General features: G+C 30.3%; 2 protein-coding genes and 1 long non-coding RNA gene across 6 annotated transcripts in view; all 3 read right to left on the minus strand.

Annotated features, from left to right (window-relative positions):
* The window catches only part of LOC123266460 (LIM domain only protein 3-like), a 161,217-nt gene that overhangs the window by 24,670 nt on the left and 113,303 nt on the right, over positions 1-23,244 (minus strand). For 2 of the 4 annotated variants that reach the window (XM_044730701.1, XM_044730697.1), the window contains exon 5: positions 15,552-15,708. In XM_044730701.1, the coding sequence (XP_044586636.1) occupies positions 15,552-15,708 (157 nt within the window). Of the gene's footprint in view, positions 1-10,066; positions 10,472-15,551; positions 15,709-23,244 lie in introns of those variants that run through there. The other 2 variants (XM_044730700.1, XM_044730698.1) reach the window with 2 other exon arrangements.
* LOC123266461 lies at positions 6,498-7,511 on the minus strand. The gene is made up of 4 exons (XM_044730702.1): positions 7,380-7,511; positions 7,081-7,304; positions 6,921-7,023; positions 6,498-6,853 (listed from the first exon to the last, which is right to left on the minus strand). The coding sequence occupies exons 1-4, from the start codon at positions 7,484-7,486 to the stop codon at positions 6,580-6,582; spliced, it is 708 nt and encodes a 235-aa protein (XP_044586637.1). The 5' UTR covers positions 7,487-7,511; the 3' UTR covers positions 6,498-6,579.
* LOC123266469 lies at positions 8,120-8,650 on the minus strand. The gene is made up of 2 exons (XR_006509780.1): positions 8,306-8,650; positions 8,120-8,156 (listed from the first exon to the last, which is right to left on the minus strand). It is a non-coding gene; the product is annotated as an uncharacterized LOC123266469 (long non-coding RNA).

The raw sequence follows: 23,244 nt of genomic DNA on the forward strand, positions 1-23,244 counted from the left end.
CAGAATTTTCGGCATCCAATTCGTGCAATTCCCAGCTTTTAATGTATGGTAAATCTAAAACATTGATGACAAATGTCTGACATGTTTGTTCAGTAGCGTAACCAAAACATAAACATAATATTTCGTTGTGAACTATCAGTCATCTTTATAAAAAATAAAACTAGTGTCAGAAAATATAAAAGAAAAACATAAAATCAATAAATTTTTTGATATTTTTTTTTATGAATTTGTTAAATTAACAGAGAAATTGTTCAAAGTCTGTCATTTTTAATAACTATTATAAGTTTTATCGTTAAATAATATTTTATTTAATAAATTTATTATAGGAAAGTGAGCTTAGTTGAGCATTTTATATGATTATAAATACAGTAAACTTTTACTTACTTTAATGAATATCAAATTTACTTTTTTTATTGAAAACAACCTGGTACTTTTATCAAATATATTTAAATAAACTATTTTTCACAATATTTAACACTTTAATTTATACGCACGCGGGGTTAAATAGCTGTCCGGTAATACAATGTGTTTGGTGCGTAAACTGAAGAAAGAACGCGCAAACAACACAAACTTAGTGTTAATATTTCCCGCTTAGCACTAATTTTGTGTCATTTTATCTAGTAACACACAAAAAGTATTGATGTCGTGAATACAACACTATTTTAATGTTAAAATTCAGGTAACACAAAAAAAGTGTCAAATTAATACACAAAAATCAACACACAATTTTTCAACACAGACCGTTTTTGACGCAAATATACAATATTTTTTACTGTGTAGATCACTTTTTCTTTTGCAGTGCTAGCATAAAGTTTGTAAAAAAAAATTTTGTTCTTGAGTTCAAAAGTAATAATGAATTCATGGAGTTGGTTGGTATCTTCGCGGTTTCCCCGGATATGGAGGATTTTTCGCTCTCAAGATTTTCGAAAAAGTGTTAAAACTTTATTGTACCATTTCTTCAATGATCGATAAAAATATCTTGTTTTTCCAAACAAATTTTAATAAATGAATTTCGTCGACTAAAAATAATCAGCCGTTGCATTATTGTTGTACCTATCTCCATATTTTTATTCAAATTTTAAGCACTCAACAATTTAAGTCAGATCTTTTTTATCTAAGTTTAATTTCGGAATCAAATATGATGAAAGCGTGATTGTCGAAAGCAAAGCAACTGAAGATTTAAAATTTCTAGCATAATTATGCAGCGATGCAATGTGATGATTACCGTCGGTGTTATTTAGTGTCAGCTGTAATTCGATGGAAACAAAAAAGTTAGAAGTACAACAAGTATCTCAACTCGGGGCGGCAGCTCGGCTCAGAATTAGTTTGTGCGCTGTAAAAGGGGGAGGGATATGTATCTGCAGAGTGTGTACTTCCGAAGGGATATTTATGTGGAGCAAAAGCTGCTGGCGACGTGAAGCGTGAGAAGAAGGAATTAAGAATTGTGGAGATGCGAGCCGTCGAAAAGTTTAAACTCCTCTGGTTTCTCAACCTCTATAAAGTCCCCTCTCTCCCTCAGCTCTTCCTTCTCGATCTTGTGCTCTTCAGAAATCGATGCCCCGAGTCTTCCTCTCGAGCTTGGCTTACACGGGCAAGGTGTTAAATTAAACAAGCTTAAAATTTGCAATCGGCCCCTCGCCTCTTACTCGGCACTCACTTTACCAAAGTTTAGCCTTTTTCCTCGAATATTCACTCCCGATTATCTCGTCTGCCGAAAACCAAACAAATTTCAAATAAACTAAATTATTAATTACCCGTTGAATTTTATTTACTCTTCTCTCTTTCTCTCCGCTCTTCAGCGATTAAAAATGGTAATAAAAAATCATAAATCAGTGGGTCGTAACTCTTTCCTGGGAATTGTAGATAAAAGTAAAATAAGTCATAGCCTTAATTTACTCCTTACGAGTCGTTGGCTGTGTAGTCCTTCTCGAGATTTCTTAATTACCTACAGCCCGAGATACTGAACCGAAAAGGTACCACAGTATTCCGTTCAGAATACGTATTTATACACAGAAGGTGGAGTCAAACCACCCGAGCAGACTAAAAAGGGTTGTCTAGAGCTTCGGGTATGCATAAAAGTCCAACAACCGGGTTTTTAAACGCCATGAATAAGGGAGCCAGAGATTTACGGATTCTTCCACCCAAGCACGATTAACTGCCACGGGTTTCTGTCATTTTTATCACTATTATTTACAGTCCAAGTCTAATTACGCCTCCCGATCCGCGTCTCAGTCCGATAGTGCTTTTTCCTCGGCAAATAAAATTCAATGCAATTCATTTGACTCATTTTTATCTATATTATTAAGAGAATAAGCAAAATTTTGTGGCCGGTGTACTTATATGATAAAATCGATTTTTTTTTTAGTAAAATTTAGTGCAATTGCTCTGTCTAGATACATAATTAAGAAATGACCTTGTATCTTGTAAACTATTGACATTTTTAAAGATATAAGCTCATTCTGACATTACACTCATTAAGACTTTTCATTTGAGTATCCACATCAATTTTTCATATATTTTATATATTTATTTATATTACATATATATGAAAAATATATCAAAATGCATGTGGGTACTCAAATGAAAGCTTTTGATGAGTCTAACATCGGGATGAGATTATATGTTTAAAAATGTCAATAATTAAGAACTGACATTGCTATCTTGTCAGCTAATGATATTTTTAACGATATAAGCTCATTCTGACATTACACTCATTAAGACTTTTCATTTGAGTATCCACATCAATTTTTCATATATTTTATATATTTATTTATATTACATATATATGAAAAATATATCAAAATGCATGTGGGTACTCAAATGAAAGCTTTTGATGAGTCTAACATCGGGATGAGTTTATATCTTTAAAAATGTCAATAATTAAGAAATTACCTTGTATCTCGTGAACTATTAACATTTTTAAAGATATAAGCTCATCCTGATGTTACACTCATCAAGACCTTTCATTTGAGTACCCACATCAATTTTTCATATATTTATATATGTTATATATATGTATATATGAAAAATATATAAAAATGCGTGTAGGTACTCAAATGAAAGCTCTTGATGAGTGTAACATCGGGTTGAGCTTATATATTTAAAAACATTAATATTTAAGAAATTACAGTGCAATTTAACAAAATTCATTATTTAATAAAGCAAAATTTTATTTATTTATATTTCACAAGTCTTAATCGTCTATTAAATTAAGAAGAATTTATTAATTTATTGAATACGCTTTCCTCTCACTGAATAATTAATAAAATAAAATAAAACATCACGGATGATCCCTCGGCTAATTAAGACATTAATCGACGCTATATATCTCCTTAGAGCTTCAATAGTGGCACGATAATCCGTGTATTATATCTAATATAATATATCTAATATATAATCCCCAGTGTAGCAGTGAATCGCGTGTCATTTGTCAGTTGATCTCCCGATCCCTAACCGGGGCTCTGGGAGCCTTCCAGGTGTGAGCATTTATTTTATTTCTCCAGAGCTTACACTTGCTCCCGTTAAAATTAGCGCCTCTGCTCCTCGTACAGTAAGTTGCCGGTGTAATAGATGTGTCCAGAAAAAATGGGCTCGTTTGTAGAAAAACAAACTGAGAGAGTTCGTGCTGTTTCGGAAGATTAACTCCCCGGGCTAACGATCCTCTGGGGTGAACGCTTTTGTCCTTCGAGAAGTTTCCTTATTTTTTGCTTTTGCAGTTTGTTCGATCTACAGCAGAGTTCACAAAAGCTCATGATGGGCAATTAACCCTCACTCGGTAATCTTGCCTATTGATTGACGACAAAATGCGGACTCATCATCCTAATAACGACGCCGTGAATTGTGATATCAATGTGATCTATGATGTATGATGTATCATTCATTGTATTAATATATATTATGTATGCACAAAGAGAGAATTTAATTATAAATTAATAAATTTTTTAATAATAAATTTAATAAATTGATTTATCGGGAATGATTTGTTCTTTTACTACATGTAAATATTCATTGACTACTAATAAATTTTTTTGATACGGACACATGGAGAAAATTAAGTTAGATGATCTACAATACGAAATTTTTAGTGTTAATCATTTAAGATAGTAAAATTTGTCTGTATGTAAATAATTAATCTTATAATTTTATAATTAGAATTAATAATCACTCAATGGGTTAAACGGGTTTCCTCCGGGAAAAAATGGCCTATTTTTAATCATTTTTTTTAATATAAAAAATGAAATATTTTATTCAAATGTTTTACTGTCTTAAAGATACATATTTAATAAGGGATTACTGAAATTAAAGACAAAAAAAAAAAAATTTCAAACTAAGTCTTGAACGAAGGAAAAAAAAATGAAAATAGGAATTTTGGCAGAGGTTTTTACAAAAAAATTAAAAATTTGGCTAAAATTTCGCGGCATTTTTTTTTTTATTTTTAAATAGTTGTAATTAAAAAAAACCTTCGTTCCAGACTTTGTAAATTATATCTTGAAGACCTGTCTAAAATTTCATCAAGATCGGTTGAGTAGTTCTCGAGAAATTTTGACCACCATCTTTAGTACCACCAAATTTAGTAAAACATTAAAAAAAAATTAGGAAAACGGTTGACCCTGAAGGCCATCCCTGCAACTTCCCGCTAATTCCATACTTAGGCGCTTAAAATTGCACCAATGACGTTTTTGAGCTCTTCGAGCTCAAAAATACAATTTATGGGTTATTTTGAGCTCTCCAAGCTCAAAGAGATTGTTTTCCTATGCTTTTGAGCTCTTCTAGCTCAAAAGTCTGATAGGGATTTGATGACACTATTTTTTGAATTTTTAAACCGCAATAACTTTTGAATGAATAAACCGATTTTCACGCGGTTGGCAGCATTCGACGCAGTTTTTTAAACCTCACAAAGAATTTTAAATTTTGAATTGATTGCGTTAGAAATTTCGGAGTTATTCCGAAAAAACACTTTTTTCGGTTTTCTTTCGTTCACGATATCTCTCGAACGAATCAACCGATTTTGACCGGACTGGTGGCGATCGACGTGGTTTTTTGAGGTTAAGAGCTGATTAGTTTTTGGAATTGAACCATCAAGCCGTTTAAAAGTTATTCCAAAAAAACCACATTTGAAAGAAATTTTTTTTTCAGTTTTTTGAAGATTTCTCAAAATCTATTGATTTGAATCGGTCCAAATAGTTTTCAAAATCTAAGTTTGGTCAAGCCCTTTTGAATGGCACCAACCACGATGAAATCGGTCAAGCCGTTCAAAAGTTATAAGCGGTTCACATACTTTCACACACACACACACACACACACACACACACACACACACACACACACATACAGATGCCGTGACAACCTCGCGGGGATAGTCAGGGAAGCTTCCTGTGACCTTCAAACGTCAAGATCTGATGAAAACTCGGTTTTTGTAAAACGGGGTGAAAACAATAACTTCTCGATTTTTGAAAATCTTCGATTTTCGTAGCGGGAAGTTAAAAAATCGATTTTTTGAAACTGTGAAACACATGTAACCCCTTAATAAAACTTTCTGCAATAAAGTATCATAATAATATTTTTTATTCTAATTATAGTAGTTAGTATTGAGGATGGTAACAATTACTATCAAGGATAATGATTTTTTATATAAAATTTAGATTAGTTTAGATGATAATTATCATTGTTAACTATTATCGTTTGTGATGGTAGCTGTAACTAGATGACAATTATTATTACTATTTAATTCTCTCCCTGCAGGTATTATAGTATTCAAGTGACGTGTGTAGACTATACATATAAGTGGGTGGGGTGTAGAGGTATAGACGGTAATAATCGGTATAAAAGTGGAAACGGAGACTGAAACTTTGAGTTTGAAAACAAAACTCATAATCTCACGTAAGCTCGCAAGCTGGACTTTCCCATGCGAGGTTCACTTCCTAACACGGCCTTATACTTGGGACCCCTCACACCCTTCACACCCCCGATTACTTACCCTCAGTTAGTACATTCTCTCCGCTAAATGTGCGCTGTATAGTATATAGTATATAGTGCTACCTAGTATATTAAGTTCATACACTCGGTGGCTTAGCCCGAGGCTTATGTGAAATTTAGCCATGCATCTAGACTAATAATAAAGCTTGTTACGCGGAAGAGCCACGCAAACTCATGATGCACTTTTCGGGGTGACGAGCCATATTGTTATTATCGGGATTATTCGGCTTATGAGTTTAATAAGTTTGTTTTTTAACAAACAATTTTTTTTTTTTTTTTTTTTTATTCATAGTGTTAACGATAATTGAGGATTATTTAAGGTTTTTTTCTTTTGAAGAAAATAGCAGAATTTAATTAACAACTTTGTTTATTCATTATTATTCAATAAAACTTTTCAAAGTAAAATTATAAATCTTTAAAATGTTAATTATCCATTATTGCATTCCTATGAAAATTTTTAATAAGCTTAAAAATTTATTGCAAAACAGTTGTAACAATAATGCAGCGGATGATTATTTTTAGTTGATGAAATTCATTTATTAAACTTTGTTTGGAAAAACAAGATATTTTCATCGATCATTGAGAAAATGGTACAATAAGTTTTTACATTTTTTTGAAAATTTTGAGAGCGAGAAATCCTCCATATCCGGGGAAACCGCGATGATACCAACCGATTCCGCGAATAGTTTCAAGCGATTTAGTGACAATTTCTCGCAAATCAACGTATGGAACGATAGATGGCAGCTTGTCGTAATGCTGAGTAGATCCTTGGAATAATATGTGACTTTTACATGGTTCACTAAATATGTTATTATCTTGAATAGAAACACCAGTGGATGGTTTTACTTGGTCGTTACCAAACACTGAATATGTGGTACTGAAATAAAACAATAAATCAGTAAACTTTTGAATTTTGAACCTGAAATTTGAGTTAACGAGATCACCTTCCACTACATTGACTCCGTTGAATAATCTCCCCGCGTTTTTTATCGAAATTTAAATTATCATTTAGATATCGTCCTTGCACCGAGTCTCCCAATGTCACACCTGATTCATAAAGAAAATAATTAATTTATAATCAACGATGTTCTAAGTCATAATTACCTGTAACAACAGTATTTTCTGGCAATATTATATCTTCCAATTTGATTTTTAAATAATCGTTTCGTTTGGAATTGAAAACTGGCTTTGTGTTGGCAGAACTGCAGCGTTTCAAATCTGTCCACTTTTTAGTAGTTTCAGTTAACCGACCATTTGATAATCGCGCTTGCCTAAGTTGGAGGTATATGACGTTATCATGTCTCGTAAATTTAGCGCCAGTGGCGACACTAATATAAATTAACGTCGAATTATCTGATAGAATACTCAAAATTCTGGTCAATTTAGCAAATAAAAAGACTTACAATCCCTCGTCAACAGAAACAGGATCAAAACATATAGAGTCAAGTAATTTATCGCTTTCATCAATCGAGTCTGGATTATAAGTACGATGGCATCTGCACTTGCACATGTTACCAGTGTGTGTGAGTATATTGTAGTGCCTCTGTTTTGCTAAATTGACCACGCTCAATATGTGTGCACAATAACCAGTTACGCCCATTTTCACACACGCTACTTTATGATCATAGTTGTACTGAGCTTCTTTTCGTTTTTCCGTTTCCTAAGTGGTTGTATTGTGTAAATTAACACATTTCTGATTTGTAATTTACAGCGATTGTTAAAAATACTTAATTCTGATTAATTTTAACTTACACTATGTAACCAGCATTCTACAAGATCACCAGCACATTGGTTCGAGTCGTTTAAAGAACGAGCACTTGCTTTTCCACTATCATCGAGTGAATCGCAATTGCCGGTACAATTCTTGTCTCTGTTCAAATTTTCTTCATTGATGGTTATTAAGAACATACTGTTGAACTTAGCAAGATTCGCTGAAATTTATTTTCAATAAATATTTCAACAATCGATTATTTTAATGCTTAAAAATTTATTTCGTAGAGCTTACGGTCATTTCCACTTTCACGCCAATCGTAATTATCCTGTTTTGCCACAGGCTCTTTAATTTCAATCATTTTTAATTTTAATTGGGTTAATATTATATTTTCTGTCGAAGGGTCATCATCAATCTTATCAATCTTTATGACCGGTGATGGGCCACACGAAGTTACCGCTATCTGGCTCTGTCGAACAGAAAATTAGTATACTGACCTTGGTCAGTAAATAAGAAAGCCTCAGATCACATGTTTGTCGACCTCAGCTTCGCTTCGGACGACAATTACATGTCATCTGAGACATTTCTTACTTTACTTGCTTAGGAACGTAATATTACTATAGATTGGAGTGTAAATAGCGTCCATATCACGATAGCTGACGAATACAATAAATGCATTTTGTTGTAAGTTTTAAAGAACTACAAAGTATCGCTTTGAAAACTTAAAAAACACTGAATGATTCGAGCCACTGAATGGATTATATACGCATCAATATACGTTGCATACGTGGAAATTTTTATCGAAGTCTTAGTCACCGACTTTGTAAGTTTTAAAGCAGTAAAACATCTAGCATTAAGTGCTTTTTTTAACGTTTGAATCGTGATGGATGATATTCTATGATTTCACATTTAACATAAAGTTAATAAATGACCACGACTTATTTTTATTTTATTTGTAAAGCAAAGTAAATTATCATGAAAAATATTTAGAAAAAAAATTCCTCATAAAAATTAAAAAGAAAAAATAGTTATAAGTGCAAATTTTTCTTCCTAATTATTTTCTTGAGCCAAAAAAAATTTTTTTATTGACACAAGAAATTTTACTTATTCCAATAAAATTAATTTTCTTGCTTTAAGAAATACATATCTTGATCCAAGAAAATTTATTTAAGTCAAGAAAATCTTGTTGTTTTGAGAAAATTCAGCCTCGAAGCTCCAAAAAATTTAGTTCTTGATAGAAGTAAATTTTCTTGTCTTGAGAAAATTTCTCTCTTGCTCCAAAAAATTAAATATAAAGATAGAAGTAAATTTTCATTAATATTTTTATTGATTAACATGTCAAATGGCAAGATCAAATAATATTTCATCATTTTTTTTCATTCAATATGTATAATTGCACGCTAAAATAATATAAAATGGGTATCAAATATTCAAGAGAAAAATTTTCTCAAGGTGAGAAAATTTTTTTCTCAGCTGAAGTAGGTGGCACTGCTTCCCTAAAGTATCTAAAAATCTTGATCAAATATAAAAATTTATTGTATCAAGTATTTATGATAATTTGAATTAAGAAAAAATGACTTCCACCAAGAATAGAATTCCGCGAAAAATTTTTATTTCGGCCGACACAACTTCGGTCTTCCTTCAGGCAGCCGAAAATTTTCTTGAGCCAAGAATTTTGTTCTCCGCGCAGTCAAGAAATTTTTCTTTCTGTGTAAAAAATTCAGATTATACTGCATGATATCTCTATTTTTCTGTGTATTTTTTTGTTTAATAATAATTTAATATTAGTTTAACTCATTAATTTAAATTTGTTTAATATTAATTTAATAATTTTTTACAATCTAGTTATTTACTTTAGTGAATATAATTACTTAAAAGAGCGTTCGTATGTACAGCAGTAAAATATTTTGCCTTGAGTGCTTTGACCAACATTTGATCCATGACAAATGACATTCAAATTAAAAAAAGTGAAGTTATTTGAATGATTTTAGGTAATTTTTTTTTTTTTTTTTTTTTTTTAATTTGTTTAAAGTCGCATAAACTACTAAAGTCATGAGCGACTACGGTAGGGGGTAAACTTTTGAGATTGGAACTCGTTTTGAATTTTTGGGCTGAGCAGAATAATACACTTAAATATTTAAAATATTCATTGGTGTACGCCGGACTCGAACCCGGTCCAATGGTTTGGTAAGAAAGGGCCGGATCCGATAGGGTTACTGTGCGCCTTTGGGTAATTTTAAAATGATGAAGATGAAGTAATAGCTGAGAAGTTGATAAGTAAGCTTAAAAATATAAAACTAATAATATTAATAAAGTTAATAAAGATGTAGATGTAGGTAAAGTTATTTTAAACTTTTCAATTTGTATTTTATGATGAAGACAGTATCGCAAAATACTCGGCAAAACTACCCTCATAGTAATTGTGTAGCAGTGTTCATTCAAGGGTAACTCGACTCACGAGCATTGATCCTCTTAAATTCCCATGTAGCTCCTTCCTTAGCATTAGCATATTATCTCGTTCCCGTCACCAACCCTTAACGTTTTCCAGCCAGCCCACGGCCCGTCCTGTTCCTCTCTTTTCTTCCCCCGACAGAGCTTTCGAGTAAGAGGACTTTGCAGACACTTGAGAGTTTGTTTTAAAACTCAGATAATCGTTTCGAGCCTTATCCCTCTCTCCCCTTGCCGCTCTCTTACTTCTTGCTACTCCCTTTCCCAGGGGTGACATTAGATCCAAATAAAAGTCTTGTCCAATTATTTAACAAAACTACTCGGCTAAATTTTCTACTGAAATTTATTTAAATATTTAGAAATTATTATTATTATCATTTCTTCAGAATTTAATAATAATAATAATAATAATAAAATTTTTTAAAATATTGCATTTATATTATTAAGAGAATAAGAAAAATTTTGTCTCCAGAATAATCATATGATAAAATCGGTTTTTTTAGTGAAATTTATGTATCTCTAGATACATAATTAAGAAATGACCTTGTATCTTGTGAACTATTAACATTTTTAAAGATATAAGCTCAACCCGACATTATACTCATCGAGACCTTTCATTTAAATACCCACATCAATTTTTCATATATTTATATATATTATATATATAAATATATGAAAAATATATGAAAATGCATGTGGGTACTCAAATGAAAGCTCTTGATGAGTGTAACATCGGGATGAGCTTATATCTTTAAAAATATCAATAATTAAGAAATGACCTTGTATCTTGTAAACTATTGACATTTTTAAAGATATAAGCTCATCTTGATGTTACACTCATCGAGACCTTTCATTTGAATACCCACATCAATTTTTCATATATTTATATATATTATATATATATGTATGTATGAAAAATATATAAAAATTCATGAAGGTACTCAAATGAAAGCTCTTGATGAATATAACATCGAGATGAGCTTATATCTTTAAAAACGTCACTAATTAAGAAATGACTTTGTATCTTGTAAACTAATGACATTTTTAAAGATATAAGCTCACCCCGACATTATACTCATCGAGACCTTTCATTTGAATACCCACATCAATTTTTGATATATTTATATATATATTATATATATAAATATATGAAAAATATATGAAAATGCATGTGGGTACTCAAATGAAAGCTCTTGATGAGTGTAACATCGAGATGAGCTTATATCTTTAAAAATTCAATAGTTAAGAAAGTACAGTGCAATTAAACAAAAGTCATTATTTAATAAAGCAAAATTTTATTTATTTATAGTTCACAATTTACTGCAGTCACATAGTGACTGCAAGGTTGCTAGTCATTATTATTGTTATTATTTTATGTTTTATGTATTAGATAATTTTTTGTTTCAAACAACACGTGTCGTCAATAGTAGACAAGGGGGATGGGGAGGGGGAGGAAGTGAGTGTAGAACCGACTACGACTACGACGACGTGTCAACGGTTAATACCGATATAATCGGGGGATGGGATGCTAATGTCGGAGCATCTATTACCCTTAAGCTCTGATGGATCCCACTTGACGTCTCTTGTCTCGTTCTCGCGATACGCGGCAGTTCTCCCCGTGGGAAGGGGGGCCAGAGGGAGAAGCCGAGTAAGCAGGCAGTCGGAGCATTTGAATGCGATTGTCAAGGCCATTCAAGGTGTCCAGCCAGCTCTATTCTATATTCCATGTTCCATAGAGTTCCTTCACGAGTCTTCCTCTCGAGTATCCTATTTTATTCAAACCCCTCGATCAATTATCCTCATATAAGTGATTCACTAATTCAGACGTTAAGACGTTTATATTGACGGGATTTGAATAATCATAGCTTATGCTTAAAAAGATTTAAATAAAGGGTTTTATTTCTCTTCTTTTACTTAATTATATGCTAAACTTAAATCTCCAAAAAATTTATTATTTTTATTATCTATATTATTAAGAGAATAAGCAAAATTTTGTGGGCAGTGTATTTATATGATAAAATGGGTTTTTATGGTTAAATTTGGTACCATTAGATAGGTCTTGACCTAGAGTTGTACCTTTTCAAGGTTTCATATCATTCTCACCAATAGTCAATTTATGATGATAAGTATTTAGGCCGCATTCGAAAATGCTCTATCTCTAGATACATAATTGAGAAATGATCTTGTATCTTGTGAAATATTGACATTTTTTAAGATATAAGCTCATCCCGATGTTACACTCATCAAGACCTTTCATTAGAGTACCCACATCAATTTTTCATATATTCATATATTTATATATATATATATATATATATATATATATATATATATATATATATATATATATATATATATATATATGTATATATGAAAAATATATAAAAATGCATGTGAGTACTCAAGTGAAAGGTCTTGATGAGTGTAACATCGGGATGAGCTTATATCTTTAAAAATGTCAATAATTAAGAAATTACCTTGTTTTTTGTGAACTATTGACATTTTTGAAGATATAAGCTCATCCCGATGTTATACTCATCAAGACCTTTCATTTGAATACCCACATGCATTTTTATATATATTTTCATATATATATATATATATATATATATATAAATAGACAAAATATATGAAAAATTGATGTGGGTACTCAAATGAAAGCTCTTGATGAGTGTAACACCGGGATGAGCTTATAACTTTAAAAACGTCAATAGTTAAAAAAATACAGTGCAATTTAACAAAATTCATTGTTTTATTTATTTATAGTTCACATCTCACGGCAGTCACAGAGTGACTGCAAGGTTGCTCATTATTAATATTTTTATCCCAAAATTACAAAACGGGGTAAACTTGATGACTATCCTGGACAAAAAATTTTTCTTATTCTCTTAATAATATAGATAATAAGTTACATTATTATTATTATATTTTTTTTTATTATAAATCGCGAGAAATCGGGACTGGAATCAAAGGCGTTAAAGTTCTTTAAAGCCGCCAAGCACCAGACTAAGACTAAGATGTTCGGTTTTAGTTTCTCATTCGGGACCCCCATCTCCGTAGACGAGAACGAGGAGCTAAGCCGGACCGAGGAGAAATAAAATAAAAAGAAAGCGAGAAATACTTGAGGATAGAGATCCTTAAAAGAGGGTAGTTTTTCTGATTGCCTGTGAACAGGCAGCTGTCCCAATCTTTTACCAAGATAACTGTTACTGTAACTGCACTCAGACAAATTTATTCACCACGGATAAAAAAGACTAGAAGAAATATTTATTTTACGCGCTGATAGAAGAATTTGTTTATATTTAATAAATTTTATTAACTGTTAATAAATGATTTTTTAACATTATAGGATTCAATAAATATTTATTAACAGTTAATAAATTATTTATTAAATATGATTTATTAACAGTTAATAAGTAATTTATTAAGTAAAATTTATTAATTATTAATAAATGTTTATTAATGGTTAATGAATATTTGTTAACTGTTAACAAATATTTATTTAAAATATACATTTTAAGTCAATAAAGAAGTATAAAAATTAGAAAAAAAAAAAACGAGAAACATTATTACGTTGAATGTTTTCTCAATTAATTAAATAATTTTAAAAGTAAGTACCGCAATTTTTTCTCAAACAACCTCCAATTAAAATAAATTTATAGCGAATAATAATTTAACTGAAAAAATTACTACAGTGAGAAACCGGGATTTGCATATTATAAGTACACGTTACCGAGTTTAGATATCATCACCTCGTTATTCTGTGCATATAATACGATTCGTGATGAAAGTGCCTTTACCCACCAGTACAGTCACCAACTCCCTCGAGTAAATCCACAGGCGATTGCCCTCGTATATGTTTCTATATCACGCACCAATTCCAGCTATTTCATCATCGTTTATTTATTATTCGTTAATTTTTAATTGTCAATTTTCTTTTTTTTTTTTTCATTTACGAACAATCAAAAATTGCGTTCAACAATTTGTAAACAAACATCTGTTCTTTACATAACAATTAATTAGTATCAGTCCTAGGATTAAACTTGTGGATTTTGTGGAAAATTTTATCAGTTTCTTAATAGAAAAAGACTTATTTTTACGATAAAAATACTCACTCAATAATACTTTGTATTCTAGTAAGAGAAAAATTTATTTTTTAGTTCCCTTAATTTTTGTTCCACACAGAAAAAAAGGTTCACTTGAGCCAAGAAAATATTTTTCTTCCTAATTATTTTCTTGAGCGAGAAAAACAATTTTTTTTGACACAAGAAATTTCACTTATTCCAACAAAATTAATTCTCTTGCTTTAAGAAATACGTATCTTGATCCAAGAAAATTTATTTCAGTCAGAAAAATCTTGTTGCTTTGAGAAAATTCAGCCTCTTGCTCCAAAAAATTTAGTTCTTGATAGAAATAAATTTTCTTGTCTAGAGAAAATTTCTCTCTTGCTCCAAAAAATTAAATGTAAAGATAGAAGTAAATTTTCATTAATATTTTTATTGATTAACATGTCAATTGGGAAGATCAAATAATGTTTCATCATTTTTTTCATTTAATATGTATAATTGCACGCTAAAATAATATGAAATAGGTATCAAATATTCTCGAGAAAAATTTTCTCAAGGTGAGAAAATTTTTTTCTCAGCTGAAGTAGGTGGCGCTGCTTCCCTAGAGTATCTAAAAATCTTGATCAAATATAAAAATTTATTGTATCAAGTATTTATGATAATTTGAATTAAGAAAAAATGACTTCCACCAAGAATAGAATTTCAAGAAAAATTTTTCCTTCGGCCAACACAACTTCGGTCTTCCTTCAGGCGACCGAAAATTTTCTTGAGCCAAGAATTCCGTACTCCAGTCAAAAAATTTTTCTTTCTGAGTACTTAAATCAAGTTAATTTTTAATCAGTGCAACTAATTACAAATTTTCAGTGAAAAAGATCAAGTTTGATCAGACACAATCAAGAATAGATTAATTTAGCTTAACAAGACAGCCTTGTTTGTCCAATAGACACCTAACCCTCTATCCATCGTCATCGTTGGATTTTTCGGGCAAGAGGAAGAGAACAGACGAGGGATAGGACCTGAGAAGCAACTTTGGGAAGATGACGCTGAGGCATGCGAGGTTCGTCTTAAATTAATAAGGACACGCGATATCGTAGGTAAGGATAGGATAAGATAGAACTTTGAGGATTTAAGATTTAAGAGACTGGATCTCTGGCGAAGGCACACAACAAACTAGTCCTTTGTTGTCAAGAGGGTCAGGCTCTAGCCCCGGGGCTTCCTCGAGACGGCTCACCCTCAAGCTTTCGTCACATTCTGCTCACTCATCTCATCATCTTATGGCGAAATTCTCCGGTTGGGTGTTTAGTTTGTTTTTGTAAGGGAATCTGCCTGTGAGCTGGGGGCTAGCTCACCTGTGGCTGGAGATGCGTTACCTGGCGCTTGATGTGCGCCAATGTCGCCGTTGGCGGTGGGTGTAAGGCCATGTTCGCGAAGACTAGTCGCTCCTCGTAGTCGTACTCACATAGGATTTTATTCTCGCATAGGTAGAAACGGTCACCCACGCAGAATCTGAAAATTTATTATCAAATTTTATATATTAGATATTTTATAAATAAAATAATATTAGCAACCTATATAATTTATTAACTGCATTTTTAGAAGAAAATAAATACCAGTAACTTTGCAGTCACTATGTGACTGCAATGACTTGTGAACTATAAATAAATAAAATTTTGCTTTATTATAATAATGACTTTTGTTAAATTCCGCTGTACTTTCTTAACTATTGACATTTTTAAAGATATAAGCTCATCCCGATGTTACACTCATCAATAGCTTTTATTTGAGTACTCACATGTATTTTTGATATATTTTTCATATATACATATATATAATATATACAAATATATGAAAAATTGATGTGGGTACTCAAATGAAAGCTCTTGATAAGTGCAACATCGGAATGAGCTTATATCTTTGAAAATGTCATTAGTTGACAATATAGCAATATCAGTTCTTAATTATTGATATTTTTAAAGATATAAGCTCATCCCGATGTTACACTCATCTAAAGCTTTCATTTGAGTACCCACATGCATTTTTGATATATTTTTCATATATACATATATATATATAATATACATAAATATATGAAAAATTGATGTGGGTACTTAAATGAAAGGTCTTGATGACTATAACACCGAGATGAGCTTATATCTTTAAAAATGTCATTAGTTCACAAGATACAAGGTCATTTCTTAGTTATTGATATTTTTAAAGATATAAGCTCATTTCGATGTTACACTCATCAAGAGCTTTCATTTGAGTACCCACATGCATTTTGATATATTTTTCATATAATCATATATGTAATATATATAAATATATGAAAAATTGATGTGGGTACTCAAATGAACGCTTTTGATGCGTGTAACATCAGGATGAGTTTATATCTTTGAAAATGTCAATAGTTTACGAGATACAAGGTCATTTCTTAATTATGTATCTAGAAATAGAGCATTTTCGAATGCAGCCTAAATACTTATCATCATAAATTGACTATCGGTGAGTTTAACTATAAAACACCATTTTATCGTATAAATACACTGGCTACAAAATTTTGATTATTCTCTTATTAATATAGATTTTTGAAAATATATTGAAAAAATTGTCAAATAATAAAATTAAAAAAGTTACAGACAATTAAAGTGGGGGGTTGAAAAAAAAAATTTTAATCTGTAAGGATGTCGTTACAGCCCCTACTTCAGATATAAAAAAAAAAAAAAATTTTTTTCACAAACTAGAGAATATTTGAAAAAAGACGTCGTTTTTTTTTTTTATTTTTAAAGGAGAGTACCCCTTAATTAATGTGTTTAATTTTTCATTACCACTTGGTACGAATGATTGAGCACACTTGTATACTTTCGAGCATTGTATTTATCTTTTTTTGGAAACACGGAAAAAAATATGAGGATTGGGAGTTAATAGCTGTAATATATTTTGTCGGGATTGTTAGGCTGTATAATCTACTACTGAAAGTAGCAGTTGTATTTAGTGGGTTGAGTGTTGATCGTTTTTGGAGCAATTCTCTCCCTATATTTGTCGGAGGCTAACCTGAAGATGGGCGGAGCAGCAAACCGTGCTAATTCCGTTTAAGACCGCTTTCCGTTCCGCTCTGTCAAGGAAATTGCGGGAAAATAAACCCAAGAGAAAATAAGAATAAAAAGTTGAATACACATATATACAAATGTACTTGTACTATGTACTGTCTTATATGTATATAAAACAACAACTGGTGTAGGGGCTGAGTCTGAGAATCTCTTCCACTCTATTCCAAGAGAACTCGAGCGTTTTAAATGCAAATTTCCACTCGATTCGCATCTTGTTTCACCATTTCCTCGATTTCTCCAATCGTCAACTTTTCTCCTCTTTCTTATTTCATTTTTTCTGAGCCTTTCATTATTTTTATTTTCTCTCTTTTTTCCAATCTCATACTTGGGATCAAATGCTGTGATCAAGTCAGAATTCATCAGAAAACGTGGCTGGGTTTTGGTATCTCGATTTAGAATGCTTATTTATGATAAGACCAAAATGGAAAAAGTTTTGGAAAATTTAATAAATTAGTCAATTTATTAAACTATTCAATTTATTATTGATAAGTATTTAGCCGGCATTCAAAAATGCTCTATCTCTAGATAGATAATTAAGAAACGGCCTTGTATCTTGTGAATTATTGACATTTTTAAAGATATAAGCTCACCCCGATGTTACACTCATCGAGACCTTTCATTTGAATACCCACATCAATTTTTCATATATTTATATATATTATATATATATGTATATATGAAAAATATATAAAAATGCATGTGGGTACTCAAATGAAAGCTCTTGATGAGTGTAACATCGAGATGAGCTTATATCTTTAAAAATATCAATAATTAAGAAATGACCTTGTATCTTGTCAACTATTGACATTAAAGATATAAGCTCATCCTGATTGTACACTCATCAAGACCTTTCATTTGAGTACCCACATCAATTTTTCATATATTTATATATATTATATATATGTATATATGAAAAATATATAAAAATGCATGTGGGTACTCAAATGAAAGCTCTTGTTGAGTATAACATCAGGATGAGCTTATATCTTTAAAAATGTCAATAACTAAGAAATTATCTTGTATTTTGTCAACTATTAACATTATTAAAGATATAAGCTCATCCTGATTGTACACTCATCAAGACCTTTTATTTGAGTACCCACATCAATTTTTCATATATTTATATATATTATATATATGTATATATGAAAAATATATAAAAATGCATGTGGGTACTCAAATGAAAGCTCTTGATGAGTGCAACATCGGAATTAGCTTATATCTTTAATAACGTCAATAGTTAAGAAAGTACAGTGCAATTTAACAAAACTCATTATTTAATAAAGCAAAATTTTATTTATTTATAATTCACAGTCATATAGTGACTTCAAGGTTGCTAGTATTAATTAAAAAACTTATAGATATTTAGTAATTAAAACCATTATTAAAAATATTTTTTCATGATTAATAATTAAAAATTTCAGAAAACATTTTGAATAATGTCTGATTAATTTATTAAAATTTCAATTGAAAAAAAATAAATGCATAAAAAAGAGAAGTACTATCAACTGGAAAAGAGTTGTTGATTATTTAACATCAATTATGCAGAAATACATAACCACGGACACAGAAATATCGTGGTTTGATCCCCGAGGGAGTTCCCGGTGAACCCCTTCAGAAAAGCTACTTCTTCCAAGCGTGGGTCGTCATTTAATTCTCCTCAGATCTCGGTCATTAATATTGCTTATGGAGGTTATTTAGACTCCAGACAATAATTGATGGGCTATGAATTATTACCATTAAGATATTTAAATGTTGGGTAATGCATATTCATAACAAGACAAAGCCAGTTAGATTGTATCAATCTTCCGAAGAGTCTTGATCCAAGCCTGTCCTTGGTACGAATCTCATGAGTCTTATGACGCACTGAGTGTGTTCCATGCTTATAGAGAGCAGAGACTGTCATTTAGTCCCCAACTATCTGAGAATCCGCTCCCGCGAGTTGACTTTTGATCGAATTAACTCGGCAGGGCGCTTCCTCGATACCCTGACAGCTTGAATTAGTTAACAGGCAGCTGGCATTATTATTGACATTTTGCCTTCTCAGCAATCAGTTAAATAAAAGCGCGGTTGCTTTAATGTTAATGAGCATCGCTGTCAAATACTGTTGTGGAAATTCAATCAGGCGGATGAATGATAAGAATTTAACGTCATTTTTTTTAAATTAATTACTGATAAATGTTATCATTCAACTATTGTTAATTGATGCATAGAAAATAATTTTTTTCAATAGATGAAAATGAATTTATTGAATATTAAATATTTTATTTGGATTCAAAATTAAGGAATTAATTTTAATTTTAAATATTGGGATGAAAAATTAGAAAATTTTAGTTTGAATTAATTTTAATCTTTAATGGTGGGATAAAAAAATTAGAAAATTTTAGTTTGAATTTTAATTTTGAAATCATAAATTAGAGAATTAATTTTAAATTTAAATAGAGAGATCAGAAATAAAAAAAATTTGGTCTAAATTCAAGTGTTGGGATAAAAAATCAGATAATTAATTTTAGAATTAATTTGTGGGATTAAAAATTAGAAAATTTAAGCTTGTATTTAAATATTGAAAGTATAAATTAGTGGATTAATTTTTACTCCAAATATTGGGATTAAAAAATAGGAAATTAATTTTGAATTTAAATAAAGAGATCAGAAATTAAAAAATTGGGTCTAAATTAAATTCATGGGATAAAAAATTAGATAATTAATTTTGGATTTAAGTTTTGGGATTAATAATTAGAAAATTCAAGCTTGTATTCAAATATTGAAATAATAAATTAGAGAATTAATTTTTAATTCAAATATTGTGATAAAAAAATAGGAAATTAATTTTGAATTATAATAGGAAGATCAGAAATTAGAAAATTGGGTCTAAATTAAATTCATGGAATAAAAAATTAGATACTTAATTTTGGAATTAATTTTTGGGATTAAAAATTAGAAAATTTACGTTTGTATTTAAATATTGGAAGTATAAATTAGCGAATTAAATTTAAATTCAAATATTGGGATTAAAAAATAGGAAATTAATTTTGAATTTAAATAAAGAGATCAAAAATGAGAAAATTAGGTCTGAATTAAATTCATGGGATAAACAATTAGATATTTAATTTTGGAATTAATTTTTGGGATTAAAAAATAGAAAATTTAAGTTTGTATTTAAATAGTGGAAATATAAATTAGTGAATTAATTTCATATTCAAATATTGGGATTAAAAAATAGGAAATTAATTTTGAATTTAAATACAGAGATCAGGAATTAGAAAATTTGGTCTAAATTTAAGTGTTGGGATAAAAACTCAGATAATTTATTTTGGATTCAATTGTTGGGATTAAAAATTAGAAAATTTTAATTCGAATTTTAATATTGAAATCATAAATTAGAGAATTAATTTTTAAAACAAATATTTGGATCAAAAAATAGGAAATTAATTTTGAATTTAAATAGAGAGATCAAAAATTATAAAATTTAGTCTAAATTCAAGTGTTGGGATAAAAAATCAGATAATTAATTTTGGATTCAATTATTGGGATAAAAAATCAGGTAATTAATTTTGGATTAAATTGTTGGGATTAAAAATTAGAAAATTTAAGCTTGTATTTAAATATTGAAAGTATAAATTAGAGAATTAATTTTTAATTCAAATATTTTGATCAAAAATTATAAAATTAATGAAAGAAATTTTTTTTCCGTGTAATAAATAAAAATGATAATGATAAGTAACTGAATTTTGGACAAACCATTTCCTCATTCGTTATTCGACGGGAAACTCGCTCGAGTACATTAATAACCAAAGTGTCTATACTGAAGAGTCTCTGGGGGTGTCTACGGTTCCTTGACTCCATTAACTTCACACTTAACGTCGCGTTGGGCGGCTGTTGCTCGCGACTCCGCTGAAGTAGATCTGATTAGAGCCAGTCTCGGCTAAACGCGTTAGCCTCGGCTGCTGCACAGTTCAACATTCAAGATGCACAGACTCTGCTCAATGGAAACGAGCAAGATAGTATAATTCAAAGGGTGAGGGTGGAGGTAAAGGGTGAGTAAGAAATCCCCTCTGTTGTCTTCAGTCATTCTCCTTTCTCTTTGCTCGTCTCTCGTCCCAGGTTGATGCAAATTGACTAAGAGCGACGCCAACTACTCCAAGCAACTCCTTCGGGAATTCTCGATCACGATAAGTTTATTCCGTACTGCTTCTCCCCCGCGTACTTATCCCATCCCGAGGTACCTTTATCCTTCACCGTTGCAATGTCGTTTGGGGTTTTCCAATTGTTTGCTCACTAATCTCCGCTTCAGCCTTCGATAAACACTCAATTTACACTTTTTTGTGTTACATTGAGTTTATTTAATGATTTAATTAACAAATGTCAATTTTTTATTGGACAATAAAAAAAATTGGTGATTAAACATAAATTGTTACGGTCTTAAAAAATTTTTTTTCATTCAAAATTTCAAAGAAAAAAACAAAAATCAAGTTTTTTGGAAAAAAATTTTTAAATCAAGAGAAACTTTTTTTTTTCATTGTAACAAATTTTTTTAAAACAATGTAAAGTTATATTGATAATCTTTAATCTATATTGTTAACAGAATAAGAGCAATTTTGTGTTCTGGATAGTCATACGAAATCAATTTTTTCAGTGTCATTGTAAAGGTCTTGACCTTTACAAATAGTTTATTTATAATGATAAATATTGAGACTGCATTCAAAAATGTTTTATCTCTAGATACATAATTACGAAATGACCTTGTAACTTGTGAACTATTGACATTTTTAAAGATATAAGCTCATCTTGACATTACTCTCATCAAGACCTTTCATTTGAGTACCCACATCAATTTTTCATATATTTTATATATTTATATATATATATATATAAATATATGAAAAATATATCAAAAATGCTTGTGGATATTCAAATGAAAGCTCTTGGTGAGTGTAACATCGAGATGAGCTTATATCTTTAAAAATGTCAGTAATTAAGAACTGACACTGCTATCTTGTCAACTATTGACATTTTTAATGAAATAAGCTCATCCCGATGTTACACTCATCAAGACCTTTTATTTAAGTCCCCACATCATTTTTTCATATATTTTATATATTTATATATATATATGTATATATCAAAAATATATCAAAATGCATGTGGGTATTCAAATGAAAGCTTTTGATGAATGTAACATCAAGATGAGCTTATATCTTAAAAAATGTCAATAATTAAGAACTGACATTGCTATTTTGTCAATTATTGATATTTTTGAAGATAAAAGCTCATCTCGACATTACACTCATCGAGCCCTTTCATTTGAGTACCCACATCAATTTTTCATATATTTTATATATTTATATATATATAAATATATGAAAAATATATCAAAAATGCTAGTGGGTATTCAAATGAAAGCTCTTGATGAGTGTAACATCGAGATGAGCTTATATCTTTAAAAACGTCAATATTTAAGAAAGTACAGTGCAATTAACAAAAATCATTATTTAATAAAGCAAAATTTTATTTATTTATAGTCCACAATTCTCGGCAGTCACATAGTAACTGCAGGTTGCTAGTATTTATGATATTTCATCATCTACAGAAATAAACTAAAAAAAAAAGTATACACACTCTAAACTCAAAGAGTACCTCAAGCACCAACTGTCGTGGTACTTTAAAAAAAGTCTCGGCGTATCCACGTTTTCGTTTTATTGCCAGTTTTAAAAGCCGATCTTATATACAGAGGGATTTCAGTGTATACACCGCAGTAAACTGATGCGGGGTTTAAAAAACCGTTCTGACATTATTTGAAATTCGTGTCGAGTATCAGGAACATCAGTCTCCTGTCTAAAATATTCTCCTGTCATTATCTTTTATCATAACATTTATTCGACTTTAAATTCTTCAATTTTTTTTTAAATTTCCCATCAAACAAGATCAAGTTCCT

This window comes from Cotesia glomerata, linkage group LG6 (genome assembly GCF_020080835.1).
Source record: "Cotesia glomerata isolate CgM1 linkage group LG6, MPM_Cglom_v2.3, whole genome shotgun sequence".
Classification (NCBI taxonomy): domain Eukaryota; kingdom Metazoa; phylum Arthropoda; class Insecta; order Hymenoptera; family Braconidae; genus Cotesia; species Cotesia glomerata.